This window comes from Trachurus japonicus, chromosome 14, assembly GCF_045865225.1.
Source record: "Trachurus japonicus isolate A0001 chromosome 14, Traja_1.0".
NCBI classification, from domain to species: domain Eukaryota; kingdom Metazoa; phylum Chordata; class Actinopteri; order Carangiformes; family Carangidae; genus Trachurus; species Trachurus japonicus.
Window position 1 is genome coordinate 4041488 of NC_140920.1, and position 20001 is coordinate 4061488.

General features: G+C 39.6%; 2 protein-coding genes across 2 annotated transcripts in view; both read right to left on the reverse strand.

Moving 5' to 3' along the window:
* Positions 1 to 99: 99 nt before the first annotated feature.
* On the reverse strand, positions 100 to 8530 carry tiprl (TIP41, TOR signaling pathway regulator-like (S. cerevisiae)). The gene is made up of 8 exons (XM_085797130.1): positions 8468 to 8530; positions 7493 to 7620; positions 6084 to 6263; positions 3970 to 4069; positions 3724 to 3855; positions 2346 to 2441; positions 2174 to 2236; positions 100 to 765 (listed from the first exon to the last, which is right to left on the reverse strand). The coding sequence occupies exons 1-8, from the start codon at positions 8495 to 8497 to the stop codon at positions 634 to 636; spliced, it is 861 nt and encodes a 286-aa protein (XP_085653256.1). The 5' UTR covers positions 8498 to 8530; the 3' UTR covers positions 100 to 633.
* A 2867-nt stretch (positions 8531 to 11397) lies between these two features.
* The window catches only part of riox2 (ribosomal oxygenase 2), a 9746-nt gene continuing 1142 nt past the window's right edge, over positions 11398 to 20001 (reverse strand). Inside the window, exons 2-10 of the mRNA XM_085797124.1 lie at positions 19346 to 19822; positions 16682 to 16801; positions 16473 to 16601; positions 15591 to 15694; positions 15278 to 15380; positions 14115 to 14277; positions 13906 to 13994; positions 12897 to 13016; positions 11398 to 11618 (exon numbers count right to left, since the gene is read on the reverse strand). Of these exons, the coding sequence (XP_085653250.1) occupies positions 11466 to 11618; positions 12897 to 13016; positions 13906 to 13994; positions 14115 to 14277; positions 15278 to 15380; positions 15591 to 15694; positions 16473 to 16601; positions 16682 to 16801; positions 19346 to 19816 (1452 nt within the window). The 5' untranslated portion in view covers positions 19817 to 19822 and the 3' untranslated portion in view covers positions 11398 to 11465. The remainder of the gene's footprint in view (positions 11619 to 12896; positions 13017 to 13905; positions 13995 to 14114; positions 14278 to 15277; positions 15381 to 15590; positions 15695 to 16472; positions 16602 to 16681; positions 16802 to 19345; positions 19823 to 20001) is intronic.

Consider the following 20001-nt stretch of genomic DNA (forward strand, 5'->3'; position numbering starts at 1 on the left):
TTGTTAATGGTAGAAACCCGTTTGTTTTGCACAGCTGAAGTAAACCATGGACATTCCTCTGAAGAAAACAAAAATCCAGCACAAGCACAGTAAGCTAGCTGTATTTACACAAACAACATTTATTTGGCCGCATGGTCGACATATTCACATAGATTCTGTTTGACTTGCAAATGGAAACCAAGTTCCCACTTCTGTTAGTCACTGTGGAAAATACAGTTCCCATATTTACAGAAACGTTTCGACTGAAGTGCTGTTTAGTGTAGCTTTTTACAGTAAGACTTACAAACAAATGTCCTAGTGAGCCTTACAGTCAAAATGTTAAGTCGACAGTGAAAACAAAACAAAACAGTTCAATTGGAAAAAAAAGCTAAATCGAAGCTAGATGCTCAAGCAAAGTGTTGAACTGGGGTAAAAGATTCTTTATTACAGTGCATCAAGATGCAGAGGTTTAAGAACACACCATCATCGTGGCCATATATAAAAAAAACTATACCTGTAAAAATTATTCCTCAGATGTGTGAAGCAGAGATCAATGGTTATGTTACTGTACTGTAAGATTAACGATGTGTTTTAAGACTACTATTCCTGTTCTTCATCGCGCAACACATCGCTGTGGACTTCTAACTACGCTGGTCACTGGCGCTCTTCATCAGCGGTCGTCTGAGGCTCCGTCACAGGAAGCTCCAGCTTCTCACACACCGTCAGCTTCAGCGTTAAGTGCTGGGCGATTTCATTAGGATCGGTGTAGAGCGCAGCCGGGACGTTCTGGAGGAGAGAATAACATCTGTGTTGACTCATCTTCAAGACTTTATATTCATATTCTGTTAATGAATTGAAAGACTTAAAGTGAAATCTGATGATGAGTTAAAGGGGATAGTTCAACATTTTGGCAAATTGGCCCATTGCCATAATCCCTATAGTAGTAGTAGTAGTAGTAGGTTTGTTACCTCAAAAACAACTCCCTCTCCTAACGTTGTGTTATTATCTCATAGCGTGGTGAATGTGCAGGTCACAACTTGTTCACCAGAGCGTTTTGGAGTTGTTGGATGGTGTATTTGATGAGTTTGATGAGGGAAACCAAGAAATCCCATGATCCCAAAACTATAGGGATTATGGTAATGGGCCAATTTGCCAAAATGTTGAACTATCCCTTTAACATTGCATTAATAATTATCGTTATGACAGCTTCTATTCACATACGTGGTGAGACTGAATATTTGTATGCAAATACTGTGCCATAGGTAAAAATGTTAATGCTAATTTCTATGTAAATAGGCAGTGCTGCTTATTCCCTCCCTCAACAAAAAACTTCATGACCATTTTATTATGTTTACTTGTAAAATACAGCATAAAACCATCCAGAACAACAATTAAACAATACATTTGTTACAGTGGATTGACACTGACAAAAATTTAGTATGAGATGTACAATCCTGAGGGATCGAGAGATTGTTTATTTCTTATTGAGATATATATATATATATGCACACAGGCTTTTTTTTTTCTTATAAAAAGGGAAATGACATGCAGCTCAGGGCCGCTGTAGCCTCTGTATACAGGAAACCTGTTCAACCCAGTGAGCTATATGACAGCCCATTATCATGTCTATATATTTATTCATTACTGAGATTAAAGTTTGCACAAAGGGGCTGTTGGACTGTGCTGCGCTGCATTACAGTGCCAGGTGGTTGTAATGTTTTTCCCAGCCCATTATTGTTAATGGGAAATTTGGGAGAAAGCTGAGTTGAGCTGAACGCAATCATTTTATCTGTGAGCAGCTGGCAAGACGTTACACTCAGAGTTCCAGCTAACTCCCTTCAAGAGCCCAATATCTGAACAGAGAGCCAATCTGTCCCACAGCACATCTGCAACTAGAGATTCTGTCTCTGTGTGACCAAGCAACCAACTGTAAAAACATAAATGGTTGACAAAGGAAGAAGCTGAGGGATTAGTGGAGGAACCGGGTGGCAATTCCATGAGGAATCACTGAGGAATATGAAACTCTGCTGAGTCAGTCGCAACAACCGGGCCAACACCATCTCCACTAATGGAGAACATGGCGTGCAGTTTTGATGTCCTGGAAAAAAGCTCCATTGCTTCATTCACTTAAGATTATTTCACAACAACGCTCTGCAGTTGTGCCTCGCAGCTCGTTATCAGTTACACAACTCACCTTCAGATCTGCTATTTTACTTTCCCTCGTGCTGAACTCCCGCAGCATGTAATCCTTTCCAGCCTGGAAATCAAAGATAGGATCATATTCTTCATTACTCAGTTCACAGTGTGATACAACTTCTGTCACATTCAAACTCTATTAAGTCATTGGTTGGATGAAACCGACTTGCCTCATGATACAGTCGTGTGTCATTTATTCTGATCAGCACGCCGTCCACTCGTAGGAAGAAGCGCAGCAGCAGGAAGAAGCTGGTAGGCATCACCCTCTGCATCGTCCACAGGACACACGGTAAACATCACATCACATCATTGTCATGGTTACGGAGATGTCAAACATTTTGAAATCAATTAGGATCACTTCAACATCATTTATTTAATTTTGATTTTTTATTTTCAGACAGAATGCACCAGTGGTTGAGTAATTAGACAGATTTCAGGAGTCAGTGTAAGTGGCTGTGTGAATATAGTTCCTGTAAAGGAGAACAGGGCTTTAAAGGATAATTGCCGTTTTTTTTACAATCTGGACCTTATTTCTAGCATAAAATATGATCATTTACTCACCCAGATAAACTTTGGTGTCATTATGAGTCGTTCTGATGAAATTAGCTGAATGCCGAAGTGGAATGATTATTATCAGAATGAGCCGGGCGGCGCTCAGAGATGATATCATCCAGGTCAGAGGTCAGTAGGTCAACCTACAGACCCCGGATGTTGATAACAGCTAACCCCGGACTCAGAGGGGAATAGCACTAGCCTATCAGAACTAAATATTGGTGAAATGAACGAGTTTCGCTGCAGATAATGTGTTATTTAGAGACTGCATTGTGCTGCCCTGTAGACACACATTATATGGATATACGCGGCTCTCGGCTGGATCTTTTTCATCGGAACGACTTGTAATGACACCAAAGTTATCTGAGTGAGGAAATGATCGTATTTTATGCTAGAAATAAGGTCCAGATTGTAAAAAAATGGCAATTCCCCTTTAAAGGCATACTAAAATCGATAATTCACCAATTTTCTACTCTTTACGCTTTAGGAGTTCCAGGGGGGGTCTGGCTGGCAACAGTTTTTCATATAATGGCGGCGGATAGAGTTCACTTTTGAATCGTCCAAAACACACACTATGAAACATCCAGATACCTCCATACTGCTCGTCTGTACTGACCCAAGTGTCCTAAAAACAGAGATCACATTAATGTTTTCTGAACAACTTTTCCATGTGGCAGCTTCAGGACACTTGGGTCAGTACAGACGAGCAGTATGGAGGTATCTGGATGTTTCATAGTGTGTGTTTTGGACCATTCAAAAGTGAGCTCTATCTGCCGCCATTATATGAAAACCCGTTGCCAGCCGGACCCCCCCGGTACTCCTAAAGCTTTTTGATGACTCTGAAAGTTCTCCAAACCCTTCCTTGGCATGACGGTGAGTAGAAAATTGGTAAATTATCGATTATAGGCGAAGTATCCCCTTGGAGGCAAAACTTCTCTGATCCTTTTGAATGATAAATCAGTTTCATACTCAGTGAAAATGTTCAATAGCACTCACGATTTTGACGCTAATCATTGAGACTCCGTGGTCGTGCAGCTCGTCCTCAAACAGCAGCACGTCGTCGAAGAACATGATCTGTTCCCGAGCCTTCAGCTTCTCCATGTCGATCCGTTCTGTCGTCTCTGTCACCTTCAGACAACAACAGGTCGACATATGTAATAATAATATAAAACAACAGACATAAGTTAACAAAAGCCTTGGTGGTGGTGATGATGATGATGATGCTGCGCTCCATTGACCCACCTGTATCTGCCCACCTTCTCCTATCATGGTGCCTCTGTAGTCTGTGGTGTACGTCCAGTCGTAAGGTCTCACCACCTCCTTGGAGTGCTCCGAGTCAGCTCTGAGGGGCGAGATCGCACAGATTCATGTTAACCCTTAGAGGTCTGAGGCTGGTTTGGTTTTGGTGGGCAATTAATTAACCGTAAAGATTCCTAAATACCGTTACTTTCACAAAATTTTATGTTGGAACTTTATCGGCAGATGTGCGCAAAACTAAAGGCAAATGCACAGATACTGGTCCATTTAACTAACGTAACATTGAATTGGTAGGAATTTAAATGTTAACGTGTAATTTTTAATAAAAAAAAAAAAAAGCAAATCAAAAAACGATTAAAATAAACACAAACATTTGGTATAGATGACAATTTATGACCTGAATATTTCAAACATTTCCCCTGGGGGATTAATAATTGGTCATATATTAATAGATACTTGAAATATTTTGTGTAAACCATGAGTAATGTAATTATATTTTGACTATATTTGATTTTACACATTCATAGTGTTGTGAAATTAATTAATGCATAATAATCGTGATAATTGTAACACCGTGATTATTTCTCTGGCAAGAATCGCACCAAGAAAATTTAATCGTGACATTCCTACAAGTTTTTGATTTTACCTTTATATACCACATAGAAAAAATATTCACTATACCCATGTTTGGTATCTTTTTTTTTTCCAGAAAAACTTCACCTATATGATCTGACAATTATATTTTCACTTTAACCTACTTTATTTACATATTGGCCCAATAAGAATATAGTATCAGCCGATTCAACCATTTTTTTCTGTCTTGGATCGAGAGGAGAAAATCAAATGCCAGCCCATCTCATCCCACTTTTATGCTCTAACTATTTTTGTAACAACACTATCATATCTCTGGTTTTACACGGTGTTTCAACGTCAAACAAAAGCTGGGAGAGAGTTTCAAATCTGCACTTTCCAGTGAAGTTGACAGCAGCGATCCAGGTGACCTATTTTTTCTGTTTTGTTACAGCGCTTTGAAAACGTCACGTGACCTGATCATACCGGCGTGATCATAGACGCTGGAGCGTTAAAGGGATAATTCAACATTTTGGCAAATTGGCCCATTGCCATAATCCCTATAGTCATAGCAGTAGGTTTGTTACCTTTAATTGTCGGTGCAAGCTATTTTTAGAACGGCGGAGCAGAGCCGTGAGCTGCTCAGAGCTACGCTACGGAGGCTCATGGGATTTCTTGGTTTCCCTCATCAAACTCATCAAATACACAATCCAACAACTCCAAAACGCTCTGGTGGACAAGTTGTGAGCTGCACATTCACCACGCTATGAGATAATAACACAACGTTACCAGACAGAGTTGTTTTAGAGGGAAATACAGAGACTGCTTGATGAAAAGCTGTCCCTGAAGGCAACGCGCATCAGCGGTTTTGCATGAATTTACCTCTAAAACGACTCTGTCTGGTAACGTTGTGTTATTATCTCATAGCGTGGTGAATGTGCAGGTCACAACTTGTCCACCAGAGCATTTTGGAGTTGTTGGATTGTGTATTTGATGAGTTTGATGAGGGACACCAAGAAATCCCATAATGAGCCTCCGTAGCGTAGCTCTGAGCAGCTCACGGCTCTGCTCCGCCGTTCTAAAAATAGCTTTCACCGACAATTAAAGGTAACGAACCTACTGCTATGACTATAGGGGTTATGGCAATGGGCCAATTTGCCAAAATGTTGAACTATCCCTTTAACAAGAGGTGCACGCTGTGGCCTTGAGGATCGTTTACAGTCAATAAAATTCCCTTGATGGATATTAATGTGTCTGTTTCCCTGCAAAAGTCCTGCTGCCCAAATCATGTAACCTTGCCAAGCAGCCAAATTAATGTGATTGCCCCTTTGCCCCGAGTCTACAGCAGAGATACTGATGGACAGGTACTTATTCTTCTTCAGAGAGGCTGTTGTTCATTCTGTTGAAGGGGCACAACAGGGAAATATCCATCTGAGCATCAGTTTTCTATTTGTGTGTTTCTTTATATTGGTATTTAGTTATTGTTTTCCACATATCAACTGTAACTCTGACATCTCTGTCCATCTTGCCTGCTCTCCTGCCATTCCTGAGCACAGGCCACCTTGACAGCATCCTCCATGTTGTTCACTCTCTTCAGGGCGTCGATGGCGTTGAATTCGATGCCGTAGCCGTCTGTGTGTTGGATGCGCAGGACGTTGTCCCCGAACAGCATCTCTGGAAGGGACGGCATGTTCATCTCTTCTGCTAATCTGGAAAGACGAACAGCAAACAGATCAAAACCTGTGACACACAAACACAACTGTACTGTATGTCCACACTTCAAACCACATTTCAGAAGAGCAAAGCATTTGTTCTTCAGCTTCTAATTTAGCTCTTGAGGTGTAATTAAAAAAAATATATTAAAGCCACAGCCTCATCCACATTAAAGCCTGTCAAAATAATTAACTTAAAGGGATACACCAACATTTTTTTTCGTGTCTTGCCTCACTCCCGAGTCCATGACCAGCAGATAGACACCATCCTTTCGACTGTGCGTGCAGTAACAAGGGAGATAGAGCCGTATCGCCCGTAATTAGCTTAGCTCAAACGCTGGAAGTGTATGGGTAGTGTTAGCCTGACTCCACCTAAAGCAACTCTAAACGGAAACTGGCGGGCCGATCTTCGTCTCAGAGCTGACAAAACTCTCCGGTAAGGCATCTTGAGCGGTCAAATGCCGGTAACGGGACGATATCGGTCAAAACTGAGGGTTCAAGCAAAGACGGTTTATTTTGGTTCAAGCTAGCTACATCAAGGGTAGGTTAGCTTCCTATTTCAAAGTAAAAGCACCAATTCTATCGTCATGGTTTTCTGTATGTAAAGGGCAACGGGTGTTTTATTTTGTGAAAGTAACCGGAAGTGCGTCCGTCAACGGCTAGCTTGAGTAGCGCCAAATTCGTCCGAACAAAATTGTAAACAGCTGGTATTTAGACAAATTAACGACACACTGCTGATCTAAACGGCTACTTTCTCGCCTAAAAATGTTTGAAATGTTGACAAAGTGATACAGAGTTTAGAGCTAAAATGAAATCAGCTTCTGACTGCTGATTTCGGCTCGGGTAGGGCAGGCTCTAGCCTTTTTAAAGTGTTTTTCGTTGTGTCTTGTAGCCTATGTCCTTGTGTGCTTTTTTGTTTTTCCACCTGACCTGGAACAACCATACAAAAATTCCTATGTGTGTATGCACAAATGGCAAATAAAGATTTTGACTTTGACTTTGTGTACTGCACAACAATAATAAAGTCTTATCTATCTAACTAAATCTATTCAATAAAGCACAGTATAGAAGTGAGGTCAGAAATAAGATTACAGCAAAAACATTGATCCACCAGAAAGTGACAATATCTAAACGTGTTATAAGAAAAAGCTGAATCCACCAGAAAGAGCTGAACAGGTAAAGGTTTTAGACAAGTTACACATGTTAGAATAAAAGAAGCCTCTCACCGTTCGATGTCTTTGGATTTCATGATGTGGTTTTTGGCAGCAGTCACCTTCCATGGCCCAAAGGTGAAGTCCTGCTTGCTGCTCTTGAAACCGTGGGACATCATTGTGGACAGGGAGGCCAACATTTGCTACAAGAAGAAATATAAGTAGTCAATATCATTTTACATTTAACTATGTGAAGTGTGAAGTTTTTTATACAATATATTGAGCTGTAGTAGCTATTAGAGGATAAGGGGTTGCAACTCATGTCTACTAACAAACATTACGCTTGAAAAACTACAATCAGTGAGGAAGGGAGGATGGAAAAAGAATATGTTCAAATAGAAAATAAAAAAGCATTAGCATCATTAAACACATTAACATTTGACAGCCATCTAACCCTGCCCAACCTAACTCTCTCCTGTCATCATCAGTAGCAGTAAATCCAGTCTTAGCAGCAAACACCTCATATTTAGTAGAGAAAATAATGCATATAATGGTCATTTTAACTACTTCACTTTGTTAACATTTCATTAATAATGTTAACAACATTAAAAACCCAGTATGTATCATTTATATGATTTAAACTATAGTCAAAAGTTTCACAGCTAGGGATAGGGAGTCGTTGGGTTTGCTGGTTATTCATCCACAGCAGCACATAATCAAACAGTATTTTAGGATTTGTACTGATGAACCGCAGATTGCAGAATACATTTTCCTCACTAATGTCCTGCAGTCGTTCAGCTGTGTCAAGGTTTCCACATGTAGCAGACTGAACTGTGTGTGTGTATCTCTCTCTCTCTAGTTTGTATCATGTAAATTCACTACATGAAATTAAAAAAATAGAAAGTGTGTCGGCTGTGACCGCTCCTCCTCCTGAAGCTGCTCGACGACCTGCAGCGGAGCAGGAAGAGACGGAGCAGCAGCAGCAGCTCAGCTCAGAGATTATCACCTTGTGTTATTATGAGCAGCAGCAGAAATAAAAACCCCGTTTACCTCAGTGTTGTTGACAACAGTCTCATACATCCATGGTCATGGCGGGTACCTGGGTGCGCCTGTGAAAACGGTCCGGTGGTGCGTTCACTACGCTACTCCCTCGCTGCTAGTGGTTCCGCTTCCTTTCTTTGTCTATCTGTCTGCTACTAACAGAGCTGCCTTTAACCCTCTGGGCCTGTTAAAAAAAAAAACTCCCTTTCAGTACGTTAAAAAGAGGAGTCTTTCAAAATTATACACAAAATATATCCTGAAAAAAAAAACATTAGAAAGATTTAAACTTGATATTGAATACTCTTAGTCTACTTGCCAGCCCATAGGGCCCCATTGTGAACCCGGAAATGTTGAGTACCCCAAAGTTTTATGTTAGAAATATATAGTATGGGTCTCCAGTATTCAGAAACTGCCGGATGCTAATTTATATATATTGGGCAATTAGCACAATTGACATAATTAGCATAAATTAGCATAGTTTCCTATATGGGCAATATTTCAGCAAAATTGACTTGGCTGATCTGGGCAATATTGGAGTGGTTTTAGGGGTTATTGATGATGCTGAATCCATTTCTGACATTTTCAAAATTCAAAATGGCTGTCTAAACCGGTAGTGACCAGATTTAAACCGCCAGTGGGCCGATTTTGATGGATTTCAATCTGGTCACTTCCGGTTTAGACAGCCATTTTGAATTTTGAAAATGTCAGAAATGGATTCAGCATCATCAATAACCCCTAAAACCACTCCAATATTGCCCAGATCAGCCAAGTCAATTTTGCTGAAATATTGCCCATATAACTATGCTAATTTATGCTAATTATGTCAATTGTGCTAATTGCCCAATATATATAAGTTAGCATCCGGCAGTTTCTGAATACTGGAGACCCATACTATATATTTCTAACATAAAACTTTGGGGTACTCAACATTTCCGGGTACTCATTTTTGGCAAGTAGACTATCTTGTGATGTCATGGTGTACATTCTCACATAGTTGCACATATATATAGGCTACATAGTGTACACATTTTCACCATGAATGAAAAGGAGCAGGATGAAGAAAACGTATAATACCTGCCCCTATCAATCTATTGCACATTTATTTTTTCACTGTTTATATTGTCAAATGTTTTGGTTGAATGTACAAAATCTGCATGAAAAGGGCATTTTTCTTTACTTTGAAAACAACCAAATGGAAAATGATTTTGTACAACTTGTTTTATTTTTAGGCAAATGTCATATCCACAAAAAGAAATGGACTGAAAGCAACCCAAATTTTACACTTTTTTTGAAGGAACATTATCAATACAGCAACGACATCAATAGAGTAGAAATGCCAAAGGCTTTAAAAACAAACTTTATTTTGGATTTTTTTTTATAGGCTACATGATACTTCCTACTCTTTGTATATTTATACTATTATATTTTTTTCTTCCCCTGGCTCAACAGTATTGTCATGTATATAATTGTTAATAAAGTTAAACCCTTTCATGCAAAAAAAAAGTTTAAAAAGAGGAAGTCTACACACAATCCAACATGTGAACAAGTGATTTTTTTATTATTACACAAAGTGAATTATATCCAATTATATCCAACTTGCCTTTTTTTAGACAAAATGAAAGATTATTCCTCAGGGATTTGGAGATAATGTGATGCTAATTATCAGGGCCAGACCATAGCATAAGCGAACTGGGCCCCATGACCATTAGGGGACCCCCAAAGGGCAATTAACTTTTTTAAAGCTGTAGTGTTTAACATGTCGACCCACAGAGACATTCTGCCTAATTACAAAAATCTTTAATTGTTATTGCACATTGCTGTTGCAGTTTTTTAATACCAAAAAAGAAAGAGATGATGTGTTTACAGTGAATGCATTGTCTATTGGTTTATTTTCTTGCTTTTAGTGGGCCTAGGTGACATTCAGTATCCCAATATTAAAGAGGGACTATGTAAGCTGCCTGTAGAGTATTGACCCTAATGGTAATGATTGTTGAATAATATCCTAATATTTTGTTTGATGTATTTATTTATTCACTTTTTTGGTTTTGAATAACTTACAGTGGGGAAAATTAGTATTTGAAATGCAGAGACTGCTTGCTTTTGAATTCTCCTGCAGATGGTTGATGAGCTGACGGACAAATGAATTTACCTTCGGGGATTAATAAAGTACTACGGTACTGGTAATTCATATTCGTAATACACAGTAGATTATTTTTGCCCTGCAACAATGTGATGATGCCAAATAAAATCATATGGCAAAATAATTAAATAGCCTTATATCAACCATGTCACAACCAGTTGCTTAATAAAAATGTACAACCTACTAACCCAGGGTTGAGCATCACTAATGAATGGGGACCACTGCTATAGATTATAGGAGATAAACTTGTGAAACACTCTTTTCTTGAGGTAATTGACGTGAAGTAAAGGCTGAATGAGTCACAGAAGATGGTGACGTGAGATCAGAGCTCCAGCTTTCACACAACTTTATTCAGGAGGAAAACACAGTAAGACCAGGAGATGGATTTGTGTAAAAAAAATCAAGAATTTCTTGAGTCCACACTGCAAAAACTCAAAATCTTTCCAAGAATATTTGTCTTATTTCTTGTCAAAATGTCTCAAACTAATCTCTTTCCATTTAGATTGAGACTCATCGCCTAAAAATTAACTTGTTTTTAGATCATTTTAACTCGTTTTAAACACATTTTTACTTTAAATAAGTAGAATAATCTGCCAGTGAAAGCAGGTTTTTTGTGCTTGTAATAAGAAAGAAAAACTTGCTCCACTATCAGATTTTTCTACTTATTTCAAGTGAAAATCTGCTTGAAATAAGTAAAAAGTGTCTTAAAAACAAGCTACTTTTTAATGTGAAGAGTCTTAATTTAAGTAGAATGAGATTTGTTTTGACTTGAAATGACATTTTGACTAGAAAAGAGACAAATATTCTTGGTAAGATGTTGAGTTTTTGCAGTGCAGTGATATTCTGATGTAGCGGTGTGTGCTACAGCTACAGCACCTCCAGCAGACTCTCGCTCCAGAGAGCCAAGACCAGACTGAGCTTGGCCTCCTGTGTGGGCAGCTGGAGCTGGGCCACGGCCACCTGCTCGGCCTGTCGGAGCTGTCGCAGCGCCTCGAGGTGGGACAGAGGGAACTTCAGCCCCTGCAGAGACAAAAACAAAACAAACAAAACAAAACACACGTTTATGGGTTTGTAAAACTGGCAACACTCCCAGCAGAACAGACTTTCCATACAAGGCAAAGGCAAGACATAAATCTGGTTTATGTCTGAGCTGTGCATTGGTCTCATGGTGTCTGGGTTATACAGTCTCTGTTGTGAATTATTCTACTGTATGCCTCATTTCTTCAGTGATGTCATATTTTGTGAGGATCATACAATTATTGCATTGAAATGGTTTTACAGTCACAAAGGCACTAAGGCAGCCAGGGAGGTCTTTCAACAAAATAAAGTTTTTTTTAGAATAAACCTTTTAATACTAAGATGATTTCTTAAACTCAGTCCACACAGGTACTTGACAGCCTGTTAGCAAAACTTTTAAAGGGATAGTTCAACATTTTGGCAAATTGGCCCATTGCTATAATCCCTATAGTTTTAGGAGTAGGTTTGTTACCTTTAATTGGACTTAAAGGACTTTAGCAGGGAAACAGAATATTAATATCCGTCAAGGCAAAGTTTTTATTGACTGTAAATGATCCTCAAGGCCACAGTGTGCACCTCTTGTTAAAGTGATAGTCCAACATTTTGGCAAATTGGCCCATTGCCATAATCCCTATAGTCATAGCAGTAGGTTCGTTACCTTTATTTGTCGGTGCAAGCTATTTTTAGGCGGAGCAGAGCCGTGAGCTGCTCAGAGCTACGCTACGGAAGCTAATGGGATTTTTTGTTTTCCCTCATCAAACTCATCAAATACACAATCCAACAACTCTGCTCCGCCGTTCTAAAAATAGCTTGCACCGACAATTAAAGGTAACAAACCTACTGCTAAGACTATCCACAAGTTTCCGAACGTCATCTATGGTCAAAACCGGAAGCCGGTTTTGCATTTCCGGTGGAATTGTACGTTTACGTTTCCATGGTTTTCAGTCGTTGTCATAGTTGCGGTAAACGCATTGGTTCTATTAACACTGGCTTTTAACACGGATGACGTCAATTTGTGTGATATCCATTGTTAAAAGCTGGTGTGATGATCCATGTGTTTTACAGATTTTCATTGAAAAAAAAAAAAAAATCCATGCATTTACCAGGACTACCGAAACCATTGAAACGTAAACGTAAAATTCCACCAGAAGAGCAAAACCGGCTTACGTTTTTGACGTTCGGAAAAAGGGGGATAGGGATTATGATGACAATTTGGTAAATTTGCCAAAATGTTGAACTATCCCTTAAAGGTCTGAAAACAGTGAGTGGACATCAGCTCACCCTGGAGATCTCTTCTTCTTCCTCCTCCTCGTCTTCTTCACAACCTTCACCCATCATGTGGCTCTCCCTCTGGTTCTTCAAAGAGTGTAAGACAAACACAACCAGCTCCGTGGCCTCATCCTGACACACACACACACACACACACACACACACACACACACACACACACACACACACACACACACACACACACACACACACACACACACACACACACACACACACACACACACACACACACACACACACACACACACACACACACACACACACACACAGTCAGAATATCAGATTCAGTTATCGTCCAGGTCCACTCCTACTTAAAATGACAATCTTAAAGGGATAGTTCAACATTTTGGAAAATTGGCCCATTGCCATAAATATAGTCATAGCAGTAGGTTTGTTACCTTTAATTGTCGGTGCAAGCTATTTTTAGAACGGCGGAGCAGAGCCGTGAGCTGCTCAGAGCTACGCTACGGAGGCTCATGGGATTTCTTGGTTTCCCTCATCGAACTCATCAAATACACAATCCAACAACTCCACAACGCTCTGGTGGACAAGTTGTGACCTGCACATTCACCACGCTATGAGATAATAACACAACGTTACCAGACAGAGTTGTTTTAGAGGTAAGTTCATGCAAAACTGCTGATGCGCGTTCCCGTTAGAGGCAGTTTTTCATCAAGCAGTCTCTGTATTTCCCTCTAAAACAACTCTGTCTGGTAACATTGTGTTATTATCTCATAACGTGGTGAATGTGCAGGTCACAACTTGTCCACCAGAGCGTTTTGGAGTTGTTGGATTGTGTATTTGATGAGTTTGATGAGGGAAACCAAGAAATCCCATGAGCCTCCGTAGCGTAGCTCTGAGCAGCTCACGGCTCTGCTCCGCCGTTCTAAAAATAGCTTGCACCGACAATTAAAGGTAACAAACCTACTGCTATGACTATAGGGATTATGGCAATGGGCCAGTTTGCCAAAATGTTGAACTATCCCTTTGATGGACTTACTGTTCTCTCTTGACTTTGCTCCTCTGTTACCACCATGTGATCTTTGAACCTCAAACGCACTGTATCCTCCAAAGTAGGAATCCTCTCAGCTGTGAGACACACACACACAACGCTTACTGTACATATGCACAAAATGGCAAAGTAAATTCTATTAATGTGCACAACAATATTACAGTAGATTGCATACAAATAACCACAAACACACTCACATGGTGCGAGCGGCTGCTGGCTGTACGGTGGCAGCCTGTTGGTGATAAAGTCTCTCTTCATGTGAGTGGAGCGGACCTCAAGCGTCCCTTTGTCCATTTCATCGGCCAGAGATCTGAGGACGGTGGCCAGCCGCCTGCTGGTGTCTTGACCTTCGCTGCTGCCCTGCACAACACAAAGACACACGGGCCGAGACACTGAGACACAGCCTGCACTGCAAAAACTCAAAATCTCTCCAAGAATATTTGTCTTATTTCTTGTCAAAATGTCTCATTTCTAGTCAAAACTAACCTCTTGTCCACTTAAAATAAGACTCTTCACCTAAAAATTAACTTGTTTTTAGATCATTTTCACTTCTTTCAAACTCATTTTCACTTGAAATAAGTAGAAAAATCTGCCAGTGAAAGCAAGATTTTTGTGCTTGTTGTAATAAGAAAGAAAAACTTGCTCCACTAACAGATTTTTCTACTTATTCCAAGTGAAAATCTGCTTGAAAGAAGTAAAAAAAAGTGTCTAAAAACAAGCTACTTTTTAAAGTGATGAGTCTTATTTATTTTAAGTATAATGAGATATGTTTTGACTAGAAATTACATTTTGACTAGAAACAAGACAAATATTCTCGGTAATTTGATATTTGAGTTTTTGCAGTGTGTGTGAACGCTTGTTCCTGTGGATGTGAGTAAATGCCTTTGTGTGAATTAAAAGAGGCCTGAGAAGCCTCCATCAATGACAACCAAAGAAATCAAAAGGGAAAAATGAAAGACATGATAATAATCTCACTTTATACAATATGGCACCTTAAAGGGGAACTATGCAAGTTCGGTCGCTTTTCCACTGTTTTGCAAACGGTGGATAACGTTATTTATCATTTACGCGTTATGATGATGTGTATATTTGTGTAGTCTTATCTGTCATAACCAAGGAGATGGTTGGGAGGCTCTGATCTTACAAGGTTGGTTTTAGGCCAAGAGATACTCACGCTACGTTACGAGTCATTTATCTAACCACCACACTTACTCCGAAGATGTTTAATTAAGGTAAAAATGTAGCAAAAATCTTGCATAGTTCCTCTTTAAAATACAAAAAAAAATCTATTACAGAGTGAAAGCATAAGCCAATTTTAGTTCTGAATTATGAGTCTGTAGTCCAACAGTTTTTTTTTTACCAGTAGGAGTCCTCTTGGCATGCCCTCTCTCTGGCTGACTTCAGACCTGCTGCTGTCATTCAGGAAGCTTGGGAAGACGTCTAACAGCAGATCTCCCCATGACCTGAGGTGACAGTTAAGCGTCAGGCAAGGACTCAGATGTTTTTACACTGTTTTTATAGGTGATAACATTTGAATTATGAAACATGCTTCCACTACAGCCTTTTTCTATCGGTGCTTTTAAAAAAAAAAAGTTATTTTTTTGTTAGCACGCTCACTCCTCCTGCCTCCTGTTATTATGAGCGAGCGCTGTGGAGAAGAGGAGCTCTCTTACATCCGCTGGTAGGTGCTGAGAGTCAAGTGGGTGGAGTGGTCCACTCCTGCTGGAGTGCTGGCTTGATGGATGGTTCCTCTGGGAAAGTACAGGAGATCTCCAGCCTGTGGAGAGAGAGACAGGATGACTCGGTTGTAAAGGAACAAAAAAAATCATAGAAACTGGCACTCACTTCTGAAAATGTATGAAAAAAATCATTGAGAGACGAAATGCGTCCAGCCATATTCTTTGCCCAATAAATTTTGTATACAATTTCAGACCTGAGTGCCGGTTTCTATCATTTTTTTTTTTTCTATTATTTTTTCTATTAATTAATTAAAGGATAATTACCGTTTTTTACAATCTGGACCTTATTTCTAGCATAAAATACTGTCATTTAGTCACCCAGATAACTTTGGTGTCATTACAAGTCGTTCCAATGAAATTAGCTGCAGCCGAGAGCCGCGTATCCGTATAATGGAGTCTACAGGGCAGCAGAATGCAGCCTCTAAATAACACATTATCTGCAGAGAAACTCCTTCATTTCACCAATATTTTGTTATGATACGCTAGTGCTTTTCCTCCTCTGAGTCCGGGGTTAGCTAACCAAATGACAACAAAGTTATCTGGGTGAGTAAATGATCGTATTTTATGCTAGAAATAAGGTCCAGATTGTAAAAAACGGCAATTATCCTTTAAATATTAGTTGTGTGGATGTTTTAAGGTAGACAGGGAATTACAGCCAGTTTGGAAATTATCATGTGATTTGACATATACTCTGTGATGTTAGAGCCACAATGATATGATTAGATTATATGGTTATATTGATTGGTCTCTTAGTGGTCACACATGTTTACATCTGTACAACATGGATGGACGGATGGATTGGATGTGCAGCCGTACCTTAAGTATAATATCGTGGGTTGGGCTGCCGATCCTCTCCTCTGATTCCACACTGTACTCTGTCGCCAGCGGCACCGTGGGGTTGTAGAGAAGCCACCGCTTCTGTCCTTCAAGCTGCAGAATAAAAACCTGCAGGCAAAGTCGTTAGAGAATTAGAGAGAACAGATTTATACAACTCTAAGTGTGTAAGCAGTCACAGACTCGTGTACCTCGACGTCGTCGTAGTGAGCTGGAAGGCCCTGGGACTCCTGTGGTGTGATGTAGACGTTAGATCCCACCAAGCCTCCAAAGTAACACTCCAGCTTCTCCTGGATCCTCCACAACTCATCCTGACAACAACATACAGGAAAAAACATCATATACTGCAAAAACTCAAAATATTTCCAAGAATACTTGTCTTATTTCTTGTCAAAATGTCTCATTTCTAGTCAAAACTAAACTCTTTCCACTTAACTCATTTAGTGCCGCGCTCCTTTCCAAAGTTTTAGTCAAGTGTACCGGCAATTTAGACCATTTTTGACTTTTTATGTAGAGCCATAGTGTATTCTATATTATTGCCACCAACACATACTGTAGCTCATTTGAAAAGTGAAACTTTATGCTTCAAATGGCCACAAACCGTTGTTTCTACGTGCCTCTGTTCCTGAGAAAAGTCAAGCTAAACATGGCTGGTTTCACCAAAATCCCTCCTTTTTTTCTAGAAAAGGAGATACAGCGTCTTTTATGAAAGGTGCTCTGTTTGTGCCTGTCGCTCTTCAGACACTCGCATTTCTGGATCAAAGGGCTCGTGTAAGATAAACATATTCAACAAATGTTGTTCTATTCACAAATCACCATTGGGGGCGGGGGGGGCGCCACTAAACAGCAATAACACAGACGCACCGTGCCGTGTCACAGCCTCTCGCCGCGGAACGTGAGGGTCTGTCTGCTTTGGCCCAGAGACCATCAGATTTTACCGCGGGAGGACTTTGGGGAGGACACGGTGTTGCTCCAGATGAAGACCGGTCGGGACTGTTGGCTGAGAGCTTCCTGTTTCAGCTCCCAGCTGCTGCAGCCTCGCGGGTGAGAGCTGAGCAGCTGCTGTATCCACATGCAGAACTCCATTTGAAAAAGCTGAGTTATGATGAAAACTTCCAGATCATGAGCTGTCATGAGACTTTGATCGTCATCTATTTCAGTTCTCCTCGTCGTAGAGTCCCCAAATTTACATATAATGTGTATTAAAGTGTCTATTTTCATAATTTAAAAAAAAAGCAAAAAACGTAAAATCTCGTTTTTGGCACTCAACGCATGGGAACGAAAAACGAGAAATTACGTGGTTGGCACTCAATGAGTTAAAATAAGACTCATCACCTAAAAATGAACTTGTTTTTAGATCATTTTCACTTGTTTCAAACAAAATTTCACTTGAAATAAGTAGAAAAATCTGCCAGTGAAAGCAAGTTTTTTGTGCTTGTAATAAGAAAGAAAAACTTGCTCCACTGTCAGATTTTTCTACTTATTTCAAGTGAAAATATGATTGAAAGAAGTAAAAAGTGTCTAAAAACAAACTACTTTTTATGTGATGAGTCTTATTTTAAGTATAATGAGATTGTTTTGAATAGAAATAAGACAAATATTCTTGGTAAGATTTTGAGTTTTTGCAGAACTGTTTTCTAATTTCTTGAGTAGTTTGTTGTCAGAAAAGAACAATTATTTTACTGTTTCTCTTGAGGGTTTTGAAAAATGATGCTTGCACTAAAGAGCCAAAGTAAATAATATGACCCATGAAACTCTTTTCACTGGTTCATTCGCATTTATATGGAGCTGAGATTGTTTCCTCTTGATGAATCCAAGTCCAGGATGAGTCTGTATGTCTACACTGCAAAAACTCAAAATATTTCCAAGAATATTTGTCATATTTCTTGTCAAAATGTCTCATTTCTAGTCAAAACTAAACTCTTTTCACTTAAAATAAGACTCATCACCTAAAAATGAACTTGTTTTTAGATCATTTTCATTTGTTTCAAACACATTTTCACTTGAAATAAGTAGAAAAATCTGCCAGTGATAGCAACATGTTTGTGCTTGTTGTAATAAGAAAGAAAAACTAGTTCCACTATCAGATTTTTCTACTTATTCCAAGTGAAAATATGCTTGAAAGAAGTAAAAAAAAGTGTGTAAAAACAAGCTCCTTTTTAAAGTGATGAGTCTTATTTTAAGTATAATGAGATTTGTTTTGACTAGAAATGACATTTTGACTAGAAATAAGACAAATATTCTTGGTAATATTTTGAGTTTTTGCAGTGTACTTCTGTTTCTAGTGCGTGTATTTGGTGGGTGGGTAAGTAGTAGTACGGCTTTGCAGCAGTTCGGTTCTTTGCTACTGAAAAAATGGGCCAAAGGACCCGAGCACTGTCATCCAAATTGAAACTGTTGTGTTACTATACAAACAATTAGGTGCACTGCAAAAACTCAAACTCTTACCAAGAACATTTGTCTTATTTCTAGTCAAAACAATCTCATTATACTTAAAATAAGACTCATCATATTAAAAGTAGCTTGTTTTTAGACACTTTTTTACTTCTTTCACACATATTGTTACTTGAAATAAGTAGAAAAATCTGACAGTGGAGCAAGTTTTTCTTCCTTATTACAAGCACAAAAAACTTGCTTTCACTGGCAGATTTTTCTACTTATTTCAAGTGAAAATTTGTTTGAAACAAGTGAAAATGATCTAAAAACAAGTAAATTTTAGGTGATGGGTCTTATTTTAAGTGGAAAGAGATTCGTATTGAGTAGAAATTAGACATTTTGACAAGAAATAAGACAAATATTCTTGGAAAGATTTGGTGTTTTTGCAGTGTGCAAAGCAGAAATACCCTCTCTCTCACCTTGAACCTCTGTGGCTGGTGGAACTGGATGGTGGCCTTATTCTGGCTGAACAGCTTATTGAGGACGCTGCTCTTCACCGGCCCGTCCTTGTTGAGATTTTTCTTCTTGCCGTTGACGCAGCGGACGACGTTGACGTCCCTGTAGTAGCTCAGACCCTCGGAGCACAGGCCCTGCAGGTCCGACAGCTGGAACAGAGAGCGGTAGTAGGACGCCGTGCCGGGCTCTTCTGACCTCTGAAGGTGCAGAGGTTTCTTCTCCCAGTAGTCGCTGAAGAACCGCTCCGTGCCCATGGGATGGATCAGGCTCTGGAAGAGGCTGTGTGGGCTGCTGAAGCTCGGAGCGCCCGGAGCGTCGCTGGGCTCGCTGGCCTCGGTGGCCTCAGTCCGGCTCTGTTTGGGAGGAGGAGGAGGAGGCTGCTCGTCATCGCTGCTCCGTCTCTTCTCATTCTTCGCTTTGCTTTTCTTTGGCATTTTAATCTAAGGGAATTAAAGAAAAGAACATTTACCAGAGCACACAACTGAACTACTATATTACCAGTCTTATCATATTCTACCTGTTATATTTGTTGTATGATGTGCTGTGTTTACATGAATCTTCTTCCATTTTATTGTCTTTTAAATTAGTCAATGCTGTGACATTATAATATCTATCTATC